General features: G+C 55.9%; 1 protein-coding gene across 1 annotated transcript in view; it reads left to right on the forward strand.

Moving 5' to 3' along the window:
* The window catches only part of KSR2 (kinase suppressor of ras 2), a gene marked incomplete at its 5' end in the record, with an annotated part of 46,706 nt that extends 28,988 nt beyond the window's left edge, over positions 1-17,718 (forward strand). Inside the window, 6 exons of the mRNA XM_027661731.1 lie at positions 856-952; positions 5,344-5,477; positions 9,528-9,659; positions 13,548-13,677; positions 14,617-14,750; positions 16,318-17,718. Coding sequence (XP_027517532.1) covers positions 856-952; positions 5,344-5,477; positions 9,528-9,659; positions 13,548-13,677; positions 14,617-14,750; positions 16,318-16,324 — 634 coding nt within the window. The remainder of the gene's footprint in view (positions 1-855; positions 953-5,343; positions 5,478-9,527; positions 9,660-13,547; positions 13,678-14,616; positions 14,751-16,317) is intronic.
* Between the last annotated feature and the right edge of the window lie 280 nt (positions 17,719-17,998).

The following is a 17,998-nucleotide window of genomic DNA, read 5'->3' on the forward strand; positions in this document are numbered from 1 at the left end:
CAAATCCAGCCCAGTGCTTGGCATTCCCGGGGCTGCAGGAACCGGGTGAGGGCAAAGCTGGGGGAGAGCAGAGGAATTAAACCCTGTAACTTTTAATTTGTTAACCAGAACAGAAGCAAATTAACAGCTGCGGGCGCTGAAGGCTCTGTAACGAGATGTGTGTCGGGCACTTGATTTCCCAGGCACAGGTATCCAGTCTCATCCTTCCAAAGTTTCCCAGTAATGAGCGTGGGTGGATACAGAAAAGCAAAAAAGCCCTTTTTTTGTGGGCGGGAGTCGAGGCAGCATCCACCCACGGACTCCATTATGATATTCAAATGTCAATATATTTTTAATTGGTTTATATCCCCCCTCCCCCCCATCCAGCTGCCTTTGGTAATTAAGGCTCTGTAAATAGATTTTACTGTAATTGGTACGAGAAGGAAAATTGGAGGACATTGTACAGTGCATCGGGTTGGGCTGTTCTTTTTTTTCTTTTTTTTTCTCCCCCCTCCCTGTCTTCCCTCTTTTGACTCATGTTACATCTGTGAGCATTGTATCCTGGGGGGGGGGGAAGAGGCGGGGGAGCCGTGGCCAGTTTTGCACGAAAAACTCTGGAGCGGGAGGCCCAGGTGGTTTGCTCATGGCTGGGACACGGGGAAGAGCCAGGAACCGGCCCAGGATACCCCTAATGGTGCTCAGCTCCAGCACCAAACTGGGGAGACCCCCCAATTTCCACGCTGGATTCCACCTGCCTTGAGATGTAGCCAAAGCTCTTGTGACTGTTTATAATTCGCAGCCGCTGTCTGTTGTCATTTGGGGATGTTTCTTGCCATAAACTGTGATTTTTCTCTCTCCCTTTCACTGTTCTTCCAGCCTGTGCAAAGGACGGACTCTCTACTCGGTGGTGAGAGACGCCAAAATCGTCCTGGACGTCAACAAGACGAGGCAGATAGCACAAGAGATCGTGAAGGTACCGTGTGGTGGGGGCAGCCTGGCACTGGGGGGGGTCTGCATCCAGCCCAGATCCTGGTGGGATCACCCCGGGCAGTGGGAGAGAAGCAGCCAAGGATTCCGGGCAGGATGGCCCTGCTTGGCTCTAAAATCCAGGTCTCCTCGACCTCCCTGCCGTGCTTTGTGTGGCACCAAGGCTTCCATGGGGTGCCCGTGACTGGGGCTCATCCTGGTCGCCGCTCCTCTTCCCTCTTGGAAGCGCAGGTGTTGGAGCCCAGCTTTGCTCTGGGAATGAGTTGCTGGTTGGATATTCCTCTCCTCTTGTAAAAGAAAGTAATAATCATGGAATTCCAGAATGGTTTGGGTGGGAAGGGACCTTATATCTCATCTCATTCCACCCCCTGCCATGGGCAGGGAGACACCTTCCACTATCCTGGCTTGCTCCAAGCCCCATCCAGTCTGGCCTTGGACACTCCCAGGGATGGGGCAGCCGCTTTCCTGGCCACCTGTTAATAATTCCTGCTGTTAATAATCTGCTGTTGGTCCGAGGTTTCCACATCTCCACAGCAAAAGCATTCCCAGAGCCAGGGCTCCCGGTAGAGCCAGCGCCGTGGTGCCGGTGGCAGGACCCTGTGGTGCCACGAGGCAGAGCACACGTGCAGTTCTGAGACCTAAAAAAGCTTCTCCTGTCCCAGAGATGACTCAAAGAGCATCTTTGACACTTCAGGCGTGACACCGGGGAGGATCCTCACGTGGCAGGGTGGAGTGGCTGGGAATTTGGGTCCTGAGCCATCACAGCTTCCCAGAGGGTGTCTGCCATGGCCCCTGTGCCCGAGAGGTGTTGAGCTGTCTGCCAGAGTTGGGCTGTGCTGTGATTCCAAGCCTGTTTATCACCAAATGATACCAAAAGTATTTGGCACGTGTCCCACCCTGTGCCCCGCTCAAGGTCAGCCAACACCTCCACGCCAGAGCCCAAATCACCTGGGGCTGAGCTCACATCTAACATATTTCTATGGGGGGGGGGGAAAAATAAAAATAAGGTTTTCTGGCAGATCTTAACCCCCCTTAAATATTCAAATCCGTGTTATAAACTAGAGTGTGTAGATTCTGCAGTAGATCTTGGATGGTGCCATCCCCTGGACGGTCCTTAGGCTGGCTCTGATTGCCTATTTTGCATTTTATTTACACCCAGATTCAGCCAAGAGCAGATTGTTTCTAAGTTTTTTAATTTCAATTCCTCAAATTCTCCTGAAGTCTCTGGGCAGGGGAGCACAGCCTGAACCTCTTTGCTAAGCCAGCACTGCAAGGGGTGTCTTGGAGCCACGGCCTGAGCTGGGGGTGTCCGAGGCACCAAGAGCCTCTTTCCTCTTCAGTTCTACATCTGATCCATATTGTCCTCTTTTGGGATCTGGATTTTTCCCGCTGAGGAAACACCTGAGGCATCACGTAGTTGGGCCTCATATTTTTTCCCCCTGACTCGTGCTCAGGGCTCTCACCTCCTGGGTGTTCCCAGAGGAAGATTCTGGCTCAGTTCAGCCCCTTTCTCTGGGTGGGTTCATTCCTTAGTGTGAGTTTTTTAGGGACGAGGATGAGAGCGTTGCCTCCTGCAGCTGGTGTGTGTTAGGGACAGCTTGGCAACCTCAAACAAGGGGTGTCTTGGAGCCATGACTTCAACTGGGGGTGTCTGAGGCACCAAGAGCCTCTCTCCATTTCTACTTCTGATCCATACTTTCCTCTTTTTAGATCTGGATTTTTCCCTCTGAGGAAACACCTGAGGCCTCATATTTTTTTCCCCCAACTCTTGCTCAGGGCTCTCACCTCCCGGGTGTTCCCAGACGAATATTCTGGCTCAGTTCAGCCCCTTTCTCTGGGCGGGTTCATTGCTTGGTGTGAGTTTTTTGAGGATGAGGATGAACCTCAAACTCTTCGTGGGGTTGAGAGGCACCACCAGCACGGGGGGATCCTCACCGGGTCGGTGAGATGGAAGCACCACCATGAAGAACATCAGCACCATCATCACCATGAAGCAAATCAGATGCGGAGCTGACTGTACCCCCGGCAGCATCCCTGTATCCCTGCATTCCTTCTCCTTGGAAGGATGGGATTGGGTGATCCTGTTTCAGCCTTCAGGGCACAGGGACTCTGTGTCCAGTCCAGGTCCCTGGAGGAATTAGCAGAGGTCCAAAGGCTCAGCTGGGTGCTGAGTCTGTGCTCTCCCTGTGCTCCAGAGGGAATTTCAGGCAGAGGGAATTTAGGACCAGCACAGTAACAGTCGTTTTGTTGCAGAAATAATTCCGAGAGGATTTCTGAGGCCTGTCACTGGAGAATGACTGCTTGTTTTGGAGACACGGATCAGCCCTCTGAGTGGGTGGTCACGCGTTCAATCCTTTCTCTCCGTGCAAAGACTGAGGGAATTTAAGGCAGGAGAGGTCCATGACAGCCCTGGCACTGTGCTGTCACCCAACCACATGGCCTGGTTGTTGCTGTTGAAGCCTCCCAGCCTTCCCACCTCTCCACACCGACTTCCAGCAGATGTTAAGGATGTTTTGGTGGCCTTGGTGTGGAGAAGCAAAGGAAAACCCCAACACCTTGGTTTGGGTGGGCTTGGGCCTGCATTGCCCAGAGGAGCTGGAGGCTTTGGCTCTGCCAAAAATCACAGCAGTTGTTTGACTTTATCCTTTGAATCCTGGTATGTGATGGAAGAGCTGTTAAGCTGATTGGATTAGTGCGTGCAGGGGCTCTCCTTATCCCGGGATTCTCCGGAGGCGAGAATTTATCCAGGGACGGATGCCGGCAGAGGGAGCTGCCTTTTCACACACTCCCGCAGCCGAGCAAACGAAGGCGCTCCTGGGCCTGGAGCGTTTTCTCCCGGATCATCCCAGGGGTGAGGGTGGCAGGGCTGGAATGTGCAGTGGGATCTCCGTGGAGCGAGGTGAGGGATTTGGGTTTGGCTCAAGGCCTGGGCTGTGTCTGGTGGCCACGTGGAGATGAGTTCCCACCTGGCTGGGTGAGCACAGGAGCAAAGTCCCTGCTGCTCTCCGTGCTCCCACCACCCTCAGTTCCTGGGAGCATCCCCATGGAACTGGGACCCATCCCATCCCACAGATGCTCCTTGCAGGAGAAACGCTGGAATGCTGTCCCTCGCTCAACCCTGGCACTTTGTGAAGGTGACGGTGACATTTGAAAGCAGCTTTTTAAATCTCATCATTATTTCATGTGCTGGGAACTGGGGACCCCTAATTAATCCCGGTGCCTGGAATGGTCCTGACATCCAGCTGCAGCTGGAGCAGCTCAGAGCCAGCCACAGCCTCCCTTGGCAGAGGCTCTTCAGGATTTGACTGCCACGGGGTGCAGAGAAACCCCTGTAACTTGACGTGTCGGGGTGTTTTCAGTTTGCCTTCCCAATTTTTCCAGGTGGTGGAATTTGGATCGTGTCCTCCAGCCACCAGCTTAAAAAATATGCTCTTCTTCCCCACCCTGCGCGGTTAATGGTGATAGATGAAAAGATCAGGCCTAGGATGGATGAATCCCCGTGGAAATCCAGCTAATAAATCCCCCTTGCCAGTGACAGACAACCCATAACTCGCTCTTAAGCAACAGTTTGCCGGCCTGTTGGGCATCGATCCTCCGGCAGCCTCCTCTACATCAAGTTTTTCCCTTAGTCTGCTCGGGAGAACGAAAAGTGGGCCAGCAACAAAATCCCCGAGGGAGCCGGGATGAGTGTCTTTTATCCCCCTCCCTGTTCCCAGCGCCGGTTACCCCGCGGAGCCGAACATCCGCCGCGCGGAGCTGCCGGCGGTCGCCTTGATTTGCCGGCGCTGAACGAGGAGCGCTCGGATTTTCCCACCCGTGGCCTTTTTTTTTTTTTTTTTTTTTTTTTGCATCATTAGCAATAATTTTAATTAACCGCCGACCCGTTTTTTTCCTGGGGGAAGGGGAATTAAGGCGAGGGCTCCTGCGAGGAGCTCGTTTCCGGGGCTGATGGGGCCGGCGTGCGCGTCGGAAGCGCCGACGGCTCAGCCGGGGCCTCGCGACGGAGAGAGCGTTGACTTATTACCCTCCTCTCCCGGCCCCGAAAGAGAACGGGGGCGAAAACATCATCATCATCCATTTCCCAGCAGAGGACTTTCAGGGAAGTGGCTGCTGGTGTGTGGCTCGCCGCTAATTTTTCTCACGTAATCAATTAATCAGGAAGATGAGTCGCAGCCGAGACGCCCACGCCCGTCCCCTGCCAGCGATCCCTCCAGACACCTGCCCTTCCTGCAGGGGTGTTTTTTGGGATGTGTGGCTTGGATGTGCCGTGGCAGCCCCGGCTCTCCCTCGGGGGTCTCCCTGCTCGGGTGTTATGCTCTGGGTTTGTGCTGCTTTTTTAATTTTGGGGTGTTTTTCTCTCTCTCTTTTCCCTCCTAGGGAATGGGTTACCTGCATGCCAAGGGGATCCTCCACAAGGACCTCAAATCCAAGAATGTTTTCTATGACAATGGGAAGGTGGTGATCACCGACTTCGGCCTCTTCAGCATCTCGGGCGTTCTCCAGGCGGGCAGGTAGGACCTGGCCTGGGGCAGACACTGGAGTTCCTCCCTGTGCCCTGCTGAGCTGGGCACGTTGGGAAGGAGCCCAAAAAGCCCTTCTGTGCCTTTCTGTGTCTGCAGCCATGGCAGGCAGGAGTTCAAGGTGCCTTTGAGTGCCCTGGGGCTCTTTGAAGCTGGTTAGTTTTGGTCAGTAGGAAGGAACATGATGCCATATGTGAGTCTCTGTGTCTCTTGGACCCAACCTCTTCCCATGGGATGCATCATTTCCATGGCCAAACCACCCTGCAGCCATCCTGGGGATGCTCCTCAGGCTGTGTTTCTCTCTGGCAGGTTCATCCCTTGGCCTTTCCCTAACATATCACTAAAAATCCCTGGAATCTGCTTCATCTCCTGCCTGGGTCAAGTGGTTCCATCCCTGTGCTGTCCCCTCACTGCTCTGGTGACATTTTGGGTGTCACAAACATCTGGCCGTGGTGTCTGTGCTGAGCACAGAGCAGGACACAGAGAAAAGCAGAGCCAAGCTTGGGACATTTACAGCACTGTGACATTTTTGGGGTCTCGGAGGGTTTAAATCCAAACCAGTTGGTAAATGTTCCTTATGAAATTTCCTTTTCCCGGCACTCTGGGGGTTTTCCAGCTGTAGGCAGGGCAGGGCAGGGCAAAAGAGTTCCAGCAGCTGGGGAAAGGAAGAAAAGCAAAGCTGGGGGGGAAAGGAAGGAAACAGAAGTGGGGGGGAAAGAAAATGGAAAATAAGAGCATTGCTGACTTTTCCCACCTTTTTCACCAAACCCCTCGTGTCAGAAGCAGCACAGGAAGGTTTCCTCTGTGGAAATGATATATTTTTCCCTAGTTCCCATGTGATGAGGCCCAAGGATTAGAGGAGAAGGTGGTGGCTGCTTCTCTCCATCCCCTGCTGCTCATGGTGGATGGGCAGCCAGGCTTCCCCTTCTGCCTGCACAAATATCATCTGCTTTGGCACAGGCTCAGCCAAAAGCTTTGGGAATCCGAGAAATCCCATCCAGAGTGGGTTTTGCCTCTGGTTTAGCAGCTGGGCAGGGGGGGTTTGGGGCTCAGGTCCTGCCAGGGTGGAGGCACAGCTCGTTCCGGCAGCGGGAAGAGGATTTGGGCAAAAACGTCCTGAGTTTTGCCAGGAATCTTTGCTGTGAAGGTCAGAGATGCTCTGGAGAGGAAATGAGGGATGAGATGCTGGGGGAATGGGGTAGAGGACGAGGTGAACAATGCGTGGCCATCCCTGCTCAAGACTGGGATGTCACCTGGGGGGGGTAAAGTCCAGGGGATAAAACCCAGAAGATAAAATCCAGGGGATAAAGTCCAGGGCAGGGAGGATGGCCAGAAAAGCAAGGCTGGGCAGAAAATGAGCAGTGTTTGGATAGAAAAATCGAGAGAATGAGAAAATCTCTGCCCTGAGGGGCTTCCAGCATGGCCGTGGGTGGAACATGCTTTCTGCTGAGGGAGAGCTGAGAGAAGGCTCTTCAAACACCACGGATTTTGAAGCAGCAAATGTCTGCAGGTCAGCTTTGCAGCGTGGGTTTTCTGCTGGTTCTGGTTCCTCCAGAAGAAGAAGAGTGGTGAAGCCCAATTTTGGGTCCTTGGAGGCTTGGACAAACACGTGTGGAGAAGGCAGGAAATTCTGCAGGTCAGGTTAAGGGTGGTGACATTTCAGCTGCGAATGAACTCCAGACCAGCCTGATTTAAAGGGTTTAAAATACTTTCTGCAGAGACCTGGTGATTTGGTGGCTTCTCCTGGTGAAATCAAATTTATTTCTCTGTTGTTTAAATGTTACTGGGCTCGGGAAGGCTGATCTCTAATTAGGAGGAGTCTGAGGAGCTCTTGCTTTGTCTTGGGGGTGATTTGTCCTTGGTGGGGACTTGTTCTTGGTGGGGACTTGTCCTGGGTGGGTTTAGAAGCAGCTCACCTGGTCGAGCTCTCTCGTGCTTGTGGCAGTGGCCATGTGGGTCGGGCAGTCAGGGCAACTTTTGTTATAAAACCTGAAATTCCTGCCATTAAAACACTCTTGGGATGACATTAAAGCTCAGCCCCCATTGCTGGAAGCTCATAACCCACAGCTGAGTGCTCAGAGCTCTGGAAGGGACGATGGGTGGATCCAAACCCCGTCCCTGGAGCATCCCAAGGCTGAGCCTGAACGCCCCTCGTGGGATATCACAGCCCCGAGCTGCTGAAATGAGCACAAATAAAAGCTCCGGGAGCAAAGCCGGCCTCGCTGAGGGGTGGTGGAGCAGATCTAAGTGCTGCCCACTCCGTCCTGCTCCCCGCTGCCCGCCCGGGGCGGGGATGGCACACACCGGGAAGGGCGGGGGAGCTCCTCCGCATCCTCCCTAATTGCCCAGGTGCTTAATGCTGGCTTGTAATTAAGAGCTGTGCGGGCTGGAGGATGGTGGAGGGGGGGAGCTGAAAGCTTCCCTCTGTGCCAAAGTGCTCTTTTCCCGGCGGCTCCCGGGGCCGGAGGGTCCGCGTCTCTCCGCTGATTGCGGCCGCGGCTCCATCACAGCGGGGGGAAGAGGAGCCCTCCAGACCCCAGAGGGGGCAAGGAGGCCTAATCAGTGATTCCCTGGAACATCAATGTCCTTCCCTAAGGAAGGGGTTCCTCCTCTGGTGGCTGCCAGATTTCTAGGGGATGCCTCGGGATGGGGATGGTTTTGGAGACAGGAGGATCCGGCCGTGTGGGAGAAGCCAGCATTTGTGGTGGGAGCTTGTTGTCCTGCTCTGAGGGTGGATGGAGGTGCCTGTGCCTGGGTGGTGACCCCTGGGCTCTGGGATTTTGGCCCAGGAGGACAGATGTCCCCCAGCCATCCTTATCCCAGGGCATCCCTGTTTTTAGGAGGGATCTGAAGCACAAACAGGGAGAAATTCCTGAGTCTCTTCCTTTTCCACCCCAACATTACGTGGGACAGTTTTTGTTGCCTCCTGCTGCTGAGTTTGGGCTCAAACATATGGTCAAGCTGCTTAATGTGTCACCCCCAGCAGCGATTCCTGCCTTTTTTCCCTGCCCAGGGACCGTTTTCAAGCCAGTGGTGCATCCTGGGGGATGCAAAAGATGAAGGAGCAACCAACATCATCCTCAGCTGTTGGCCAAAGGAGCCCCATGTGTTCATACCGAGCAGGGGGAGCTCGAGGAGGGGGAGAAAGGACAGCTGAGGTTAAATGAGGGGCTGTTAATAAAGCCAGGCTGCTCCTGTGGGTGGTGGCACTGGAGGCTTGGACGTGAGGATGGGCTGGAGGAGCTGTTTTAAGGCCAAACACCTGAAAACACACATTTCCAGGTGATTATTTCAGGGTGGGTTTGCTCGTGGTCCCCAGTCAAGGGGAGGTTCAAATTTAGAGTGAGACTCCCCCTAAATCTCCAAATCTTCCTGTTGTTAGTGCATCAGGGTGGCTCCAGGCAATAGGATCTGGAGCATCCTGGGCATGCCAGCCTGGCATCATCTCTCCCCTGCATCCTCCTGGGGTGGGTGGTGCCAACAAGGAATTGTTGGGATGTGAGATGGGGATATGGAGAACTGAGGACACAGGTCTGGGAATCCCTGGACACCTCTGTTCTCCCGAAATCAGAAAACCCTCCTGTTGGGCTATGGACAAGGGTGGCTTTGGGTAACAGGGTCTGGAGCATCCCAGTTTGGGATGAGTTTGCTTAGTGGTCCCCAGTCCAACACCCTCCAGGGCCAGCTCAGTGTCAGCGCCGGGGGGAATTCCCCTCCAGCAGTGCTTTGCCCCCGAGGCTTTGAGGGTGTTTTGGTGCAACAGCCACACCAAGAGCCCTGTCAGACCTTACATCCCCATCGCCAGCCTGGCAGCTCCCCTCAGCACCATCCCGTGCCCAAATTTTGCCCTGCAGCCTGGCAGGGATCAATGCACACCCGTCACGCCGACGTTCCTCAGAGCGAGGTTAAAACCTGACTTTGCGAGGATGACAAAGACAAAACCAGGCTTAAACACCGTGGGGAGAGGGTGGCAGGGCTGGGGGGGCTGCTTGGCAGTGGTGACGTGCCCCCCGTGGTACCCCTGGCTCCGTGTTCCGGCAGGAGGGAGAACAAGCTGCGCATCCAGAACGGCTGGTTGTGCCACCTCGCCCCCGAGATCATCCGCCAGCTCTCCCCGGACACCGAGGAGGACAAGCTGCCCTTCTCCAAGCACTCGGATGTCTTTGCACTGGGGTGAGTCCTGTGGCATGGGGGTCCAAAGGGCTGCAGGGAACTGGTGGGGACGGGGACACCGCCTGCTTGTCCCAGAGCCGAGGGGATGCTGCCTGTGGGAACCCCCCAGGCTGGGCTGGGAGCACCTTCCTGCTTTGAGATATTTGGAGTGAAACCCTCGTGAAACCCTCCCTACACCATCAGATCCTCCTGGTTTGGCTGTGGACCAGGGTGTTTTGGACAATGAGATGCAGGGTATCCTGGCAGTGCCAGCCTGGCATCATCTCTCCCCTGCATCCTCCTGGGGCAGGTACCAGCCAGAAGGTGCTTGGATGTTGGATGTGGATGCAGGGGGTGGAAGACACAGGTCTGGGAGCTCCTAGACATGCTGATTCTCCCTAAATCACCAAATAACCCTGTTTTGGTAATGGACCAGGGTGACTTCAGGCAACGGGATCTGGAGGATCCAGAGGATGCCAACCTGGCATCCTCCTCCTCCTGGGGAGGGTACCAACAAGAGGGTGCTTGGATGTTGGCTGGGATGCAGAAGGATGGGGGTGCAGGGGTTGGGGACACGGGTCTGGGAGCCACTGGATGCCCTGATTCTCCCTAAATCACCAAATCCTCCTGTTTTGGCTATGGATGGCTTTGGACAATGGGATCCAGAGTAACCTGGGAGTGCCAGCCTGGCATCATCTGTCTCCTGCATCCTCCTGGGGCGGGTACCAACAAGAAGGTGCTTGGATGTCAGTTGAGGATGCACAGCTCTGGGAATCCCTGGACACCCCAATCCTTCCTAAATCACCAAATCCTCCCGTTTTGACTCTGGACCAAGGTGGCTCTGGGCAACGGGATCCAGAGCAAAAAGATGCTTGGACAATGGATGGGGATGCAGGGGGTGGAGGCCACTGGTCTGGGAGTTCCTAGACACCCTGATTCTCCCTAAATCACCAAATAATCCTGTTTTTGGTGAGGATTATTTGGAGCAGGGTGGCTCCAGGCACCAGGATCTGGAGCATCCTGGGAGTGCCAGCCTGGCATCATCTCTCCTCTGCATCCTCCTGGGGCAGGTACCAGCCAAAAGGTGCTTGGATGTTGGATGTTGATGCAGAGGATTGGGGATGCAGGGCTGGGAGCCCCTGGACATCCCAATTCTCCCTAAATCACCAAATCTTCCTGTTTTAGCTATGGATGGCTTTGGGCAACAGGATCCAGAGAATCCTGGGGATGCCAGCCTGGCATCATCCTCCTCGTGGGGGGGTACCAACAAGAATACCTTGGATGTTCTCTGGGGATGCAGGGGTGAGGGACACAGGTCTGGGAATCCCTGGACACCCCAATCCTCCTTAAATCACCAAATCCTCCTGTTTTGGCTGTGGATCAGGGTGGCTCTGGACAACAGGATCCTGGGAATGCCAGCCTGGCATCATCTGTGCCCTGCATCCTCCTGGGGCAGGTACCAACCAAAAGGTGCTTGGATGTCAGTTGGGGATGCCAAAGGTTGGGGACACAAGTCTGGGACCCTGGATGCCCCGATTCTCCCTAAATCACCAAATCCTCCTGTTTTGGCTGTGGATCAGGGTGGCTGTGGACAACAGGATCCTGGGAATGCCAGCCTGGCATCATCTGTCCCCTGCATCCTCCAGGTGTGGGTACCAGCCAAAAGGTGCTTCGGTGTCAGCTGAGGATGCAGAGGATGGGGGATGCAGGTCTGGGAATCCCTGGACACCCCAATTGTCCCTAAATGCCAAATCCTCCTTATTTGCCTGTGGATTAGGGTGGCTCTGGACAAGAGGATCCGAAGTATCCTGGGGCTGCCAGCCTGGCATCATCTCTCCCCTGCATCCTCCTGGGGGCACAAGGAGGTGCTTGGATATGGGATGGGGATGCCACAGCTGGAGAACAGAGGCCTGGGAGCTGCTGGACTCCCAGATTTTCCCCCTCACCCAGCTGCAGGGGTGTCCTGGTGGTGCCTGTGCTGCCAAAAGGCCAAGAAAAGGAGAATTCCTGAGTCTCCCTCAGCGATTCCTGCCCTTTGTCTGCCCACAAACCTCCCTCGGGGCAGGAGCCCAATCCCACCCCTACAAACCTGCGGATTTTTCCCGGGGGATTAATTTTCTCATGGATACCTTAAAGGCTGGGGGGATTAGGGTGCGTGGGCCCGTTAGAGGAGGTGATATTTCCATCAAACCCAGAGTAATTACAGCCAAAAGGACCTGCTTGGGGCTTTTTTTTTACCCTCCCCGAGGCACAACTTCGGCATGAAAATAAAGAAGGAATTAAGGGGTCTTACGGAACTGAGTGAGAGTGGGTTGCTGAGCCTTAATTTGCCCTTTTTCTCCTCAAGTGTGAGCTCTGCCCGTGCGTAAAGAACGAGTTTCCTTAAAAGATTAAAAGATTTTCCCACGTTTTCCCTCTTTCTTGTTTCTGCTGCCCTTGGTTAAGCCCTGGAGGCTCACGGATGATCCGGAGGGTTATTTGCTTCCCACGAGGGATTTGTGGGATCAGCGACAGCAAGAGGAAAAGAGCTTTTAAAGAAGGCAGAGATGTTAAATTAAAGCGTGTGAGGGTGGTGCAGAGCAGGGGGCTGAGTATGGTGGTGTGTCCTCACCAAAACCCGAGAGATCCCATCGATAATTAACATTTTGACGTGTGGTCTCCTCGTGCAAAGAGACACGGAGCAGCATCCTGCTCTCTGGGGCACCTCGGGAAACGCAGCCCAAATATTTTCAAGGCATCCAGAAGCAGGAAGGTGAAAAATTAATCCCCAAACTCCCAGCTAGGAACTTGAATGAATGGGTTGGATGTGCTAAATCCGACTGGAGGTGCATGGAGGCACCTCTGGAATCCCTGAGCCTGCCCACAGGATCCACCCCTCTCCAGCCCCCACCTCCTCTGCACCCACAGCACCAACGTTACTGCCACGTTATTCAAATTTTTTTTGAGATTTACAGCCAAACTGGGCTTATTTTTCTGAAATCAGAAGAGCCAATTTCCAAAATCAGGGAATGTCCCTATCCGGGAATGATCTCACATTTATCAGACCCCTTCCGCCAGATTTTTTCCACCCTGATGTCATTTCAACCCTGTGTCTTGCTGCTTTAACTGGTCGTGATGGCATCCCTGGAAGGGAAAAGCAGGTCCATGGAATTTGCCTTGGACAAGAGGGACGGCACCGCGGGAGTCGGGGCTCATCCAGCCTCTGGATGCCAGAAAACGAGGATGCAAAAAACTCCCAGGCGGAAGCGGGGGCGGAGGGCCGTGGGGGCGGCTGCCAGCTCAGCCAGAGACACCGTTGGTTTGGGATATTCCCTTGGATCTGGGATTCCTGGCGGAAGGGAGGGCTCGGTGCGGTGGCAGATGGCCGGGGGTTCGCCTGGGCCATCGCCCGGTGAGGGCACCTGGGACGGTTCTTGCCACGGCTTGGACGGGGTTTTGTAGCTTGGAAGAAGAAAAAGGGGAAAAACCAGAGCGCAAGTGGATAGTTGGGCTTGTCCTGCCCTGGAGGGGGTGTCGGGAACACCAGCCCAGCAGAGGGATCCTCCACGGGCAGAGGGGCAAAGTGTCACTGCGGCAGGGTGGGAGATTCCCACTGGATGGAACAGGATGGCTGGAGGCTCTGCCTGGACCTCCAGCAGCCCCTGTCCTCCTTCCCACGGGTTGGGATCATCCCTGGTGCGGATCAGGGCTTGCTCTGGGTCAACTCCTGTTTTCCATCCAGAAAATAGGAGAGGTGACACCTCTGTAACGAGGGCTGAGCCCCTCCGGTGTCATGAAGCGTCTCCTGGATGTCGGGGATTTTGGAGCGGGGAGAGATGGTGGGTGTGGGTGCAACGGGCAGACATCCCCACACCCCGAAACGCCTCCCAGCTCCTCCAGCTCCCTCTAATTCCCGTTGTGTCCCCACAGCACCATCTGGTACGAGCTGCACGCACGGGAATGGCCCTTCAAGACGCAGCCGGCGGAGGCGATCATCTGGCAGGTGGGAAGAGGGATGAAGCCCAACCTCAGCCAGATCGGGATGGGCAAGGAGATCTCGGTAGGTGGGTGGGGGGGGAGGCACTGCAGCTCCATGGGGGTGTGTGGGGAGGGACTGGTGCATGTCCTGGCTGCTGGGTCCCAGGAATCCGCACATGGATGTGGTGATGGAGATGGGTTCTTGTGGGATGGGCACATCCCCTCCATCCCAGCCCTTCCCAAGGATATGGTGATGGAGACAAGTCCTCGTGGCATGGATAAATCCCAGCCCTTCTCAAGGATGTGGTGATGGAGTTGGGTCCTCATGGGATGGACACATCCCCTCCATCCCAGCCCTTCACAAAGAGACAGGGCCTTATGGGATGGGCACATCCCCTCCATCCCAAATCTTCACAAGGATGTGCTGATGGAGATGGATTCTTGTGGGATGGGCGCATCACCTCCATCCCAAATCTTCACAAGGATGTGCTGATGGACATGGATTCTTGTGGGATGGACACATCACCTCCATCCCAAATCTTCACAAGGATATAGTGATGGAGACAGGTCCTTGTGGGATGGACAAATCCCAGCCCTTCCCAAGGATGTGGTGATGGAGCTGGGTCCTCATGGGATGGGCACATCCCCCCTTACCCAGGTCTTTACAAGGATGTGATGACAGAGATGGATTCTTGTGGAATGGGCACATCCCCTCAATCCCAAATCTTCACAGGGATGTAGTGATGGAGATGGGTTCTCGGTTCTCGTGGGATGAGCACATCCTCTCCAAGGACGTGGTGATGGAGTTGGGTCCTCATGGGATGGACACATCACCTCCATCTTAGCCCTTCCCAAGGTGGAAATGGTGTCCCCATGGGATGGGCACATCCCCTCCATCCCAGCCCTTCCCGAGGACGTGGTGACGCAGGTGGGGTCCCTGTGGTGTGGATGTTGGGCAGGGGGATCATGGTGGGCGAGGGACTGGCTGGGTTTGCTCAACTCCCCCCCTGTGTGGCCACAGGACATCCTCCTCTTCTGCTGGGCCTACGAGCAGGAGGAGAGACCCACCTTCACCAAGCTCATGGACATGCTGGAGAAACTGCCAAAGCGCAACCGCCGCCTCTCCCACCCCGGGCACTTCTGGAAGTCGGCAGAGTAAGTCCCTGCCCCTGCCCAGCCTTCCCTATTCCCAGATTTTACTGTTGAGGGGGATGCCCTGCCCAGGGGTCTCTCCTCAGACCTGCAGCTTCCAGGTCCCTTCTTCTCCCATGGCCAAATCCTGCTCTGTTCCACCGCTCCGGCTTAGTCACATCCCTCCGCTTCAGGGAACGCCAGAAATGAGTCCCCAGCCAGGGATTCGGGATCTGCCCTGTTGGAAACAGCAGGAAAAAGGCGGAACAATCACTTAGAAAGTCATTTTCTTCCCTTGAATTTGTCATATTGTGACAAACAGAACCAAAAGTCTCACCCACGCAGGGCTTGCATTCACGGGGGGGGTGTGTGTGTTGTGGTTTTTCTTTCTCCCGGACTGTGGAGGCTGGAAATGGGGCTGGAGGGAGGGAGAAGGATGTGAGCTGAGGGAGAGGGTGCTCCAAGCATCCCTCTTGCTCCTCCCTGAAGGTTGGAGATGCTCATTTCTCCTGCTACATCTGATAAGAACCTTCCTGGCTGCCTTATCTGTGCGGCGAACGCGGGCGGCCCCAAGGTTACGGGCACGCTGGAGTGTCCCCTGTGCCACCTCCTGTCCCCACACGGGGCTGAGCAGCACAAAGCCCTCGGTCAGATGGCCCCTAGATCACCTTGAACATAAGTCATTAATCAGGGGAGAAGTTAATTACCAATCCATGCTGGGAGCAGGCACCGGGGTGGCTCTGGCAGCCGGGCAAGGGAAGCTGAGGGTTGATGGCCCCCAAAGCAGCAGGTTGGGGAACTGCTCCGTTGGGGTGGGGAAGGTTTTTGCCATCACCTGCCATGGGCTGTGACTGCCCTGCAGCTCCCTCTTAATTACCAGCCCCCTCTTAATTACCAGCCCCCTGTTTTGCTAAGCACAAGTGGAGGGAGGATGTCTCGGCTCAGCACTCGTTTTCCATCTGAGCTGATTCCTTCCACAGGGACTCAGCTCTGGCTGTTGATCCTGGTCTTGGCTTCCCTGTGGGGTCCCTGCTCACCCGAGCTGGGTGTGGTATCCAGGGCTCTGCCACCCCTGCACCAATGGAATGGGAGACAAAATCCCCTCGGGGGTCCTGGAGGCACAGGGATGGGGGTGAGGCGTGTGGAGCCCAGCAACCCCCTGGAGATGATGCACCAGGAGAGCCCAACCCGGGCTGGCAGAGGGCAGAAGTTCACAGAATCCCAGAATCAACGAGGCTGGAAAAGCCCTCTGAGATCATCGAGTGCAACCTGTGACCCAGCCCCACCGTGTCACCCAGCCCATGGCACTGATGCCACGTCCAGCCTGTCCCTAAACACCCCCAGGGATGGTGACTCCACCCCATCCTGGGCAGCCCATTCCAGTGTCCGATCCCTCTCTCTGGGAAAAGCTTCTTCCCGATGTCCAACCTGAACCTCCCCTGGTGCAGCTTCAGGCTGTGCCACTTTTTGGGAGGGGGCAGCTCCACCCAAACCTGGTTGAGGAGGGTTTTTTTGCCATGAGCTGCCCCACAAACCCCGCGGTGCCAAAGCCAGCCCCAAGTGCTGACTCTGCTCCTTGTGTCCCTCGCAGGCTGTGACGGGAGGAGCCGAGGGACGGTGCCTTCCTCCCCCAGCACTTCTCCTCTTCCTCTCCGCTTCCCACCCCGTGCTGCAGAGGAGCAGCGGGCGCCGGGGGCCGACGGCGGGACGGGAATGAGACGGGAATGAGACGGGAATGAGACGGGAATGAGACGGGAATGAGACGGGAATGAGACGGGAATGAGCCTCTTCCCCCGCACGTTTCGCCCCGGGAAACATCTGCGGGGGCCAGAGGAGCCGGAGCGGCGGCCGAGCCCCGGGAATGCCCGGCTGTGGTGGGATGGGCTCTCCGCGCACACGGGGTCGGCCCTGGGGTCGGTTCCCCACCGAGCAGGGGTGACCCCCCCCACGAGGCAAACGACTTCAATTTTGGGCTCCTCTGACCCCACCCAGCGCTCACGGCGCTCGGCTGGGGCAGAGCTTGTGTTCTCGGTTCTCTGTGGGTTTATTTAATTTCCCTTATTTATTGCCTTTTTTTTTTTCTTCTTCTTTTAATGAAAAAAAGGGGGAATGTTGCTGATTCCCGAGTTCAGCACCGGAGCCTGCCGGGGCCGGGGAGTGCCGCCGCTTTTAGCTGCACCCCCCGCGGGGAAATGCATCTGGAGGAGCCCCCGCTCCCCCCACGGCCCCTCGTGGGCGGCCGTGACCTTTCACAAGTGGCTTCTCTACCTCCCAGCCGTGTCCACTTACGATTCCCCCCGCGGGTCTCCCTCCCAGCGGGACACATCCCTGCATTCCCGCTCATTTATCCCGGCGTGTGGCTCATCAGCCCGCCTTGACCTCTCGCCCTCCCCGCCCCTGCTCCGCTCTTGCCTTCTCCTCCCTCCCCAAATTCCGGGTTTGGGGGTGCGGAGGGGGCAGAGCAGAGCCGGGCTCGGGCTCATTCCCCTCTCCCGTGGCCTTCCCTTCGCTGCTGGAGCTGGGAATGCCAACGGGCTCTGGTTGTACAGAGCCTCTCCCCTCCCAGCCCCGCGCGTGGGACGATTCCGGCTGAACGACCCGTTTTCCCCTGCACATTCATCTTCCAGCTGCCAAACCCCAGCCCTTCCCAAAGAAACGCTCCTTGGGCAGCAGCTCGGAGCCGGTGTTGCCTTCGGAACGCCGAGTGCTGGCATTTCCCTCTCCCACCAGCTCAGGTGGCCCCTCCAGCCCGTCAGCTGAGCCGCCGAGCGACAGATGATGGCAAATTGCATTTCCAGGCCCTTATTGAGCATAATTGCTTGACAGGAACCATCCTGGATAATTCAGTTGGAGCCTCAGTTTAGCTTTAATTTGGAGACACGACGAGGCTGCGCAAACTAACCAGCCTTGGTTTGTTTGCTGCTCTCCTCCAGCTCTTCCTTGCCGGTGTCTGAACCACTTCAGCATAAGTAAAAGGAGATTAGAAACCTAATTGGAGCCGGGATGAGACGGCACTTTAATCGTGGGGGCGTGCACAAAGGTGCTTTGATGTCTTAAAATTCTCACACGTGCTGATGTGTGAAATCTGAGGTGGGCAGGAGCGGGGTAGGGGTGAATCCAGCCCCAGATGGGGCAGAGGGTGGGTCTGGAGGAGTCTCCTGCTGATGCTTTTGGGACATGTGCAGTCCAGTTGGGATGAGGCAGGGTCGCCTCCTTCTGCCTTTGGTGCTGAGGCCAAGTGGGCTGAGCAAGGGAGGGCAGGATGAGCCCCT

The sequence above is a fragment of the Corapipo altera genome, unplaced genomic scaffold, assembly GCF_003945725.1.
Source record: "Corapipo altera isolate COAL_440 unplaced genomic scaffold, ASM394572v1 150, whole genome shotgun sequence".
Classification (NCBI taxonomy): Eukaryota; Metazoa; Chordata; class Aves; order Passeriformes; family Pipridae; genus Corapipo; species Corapipo altera.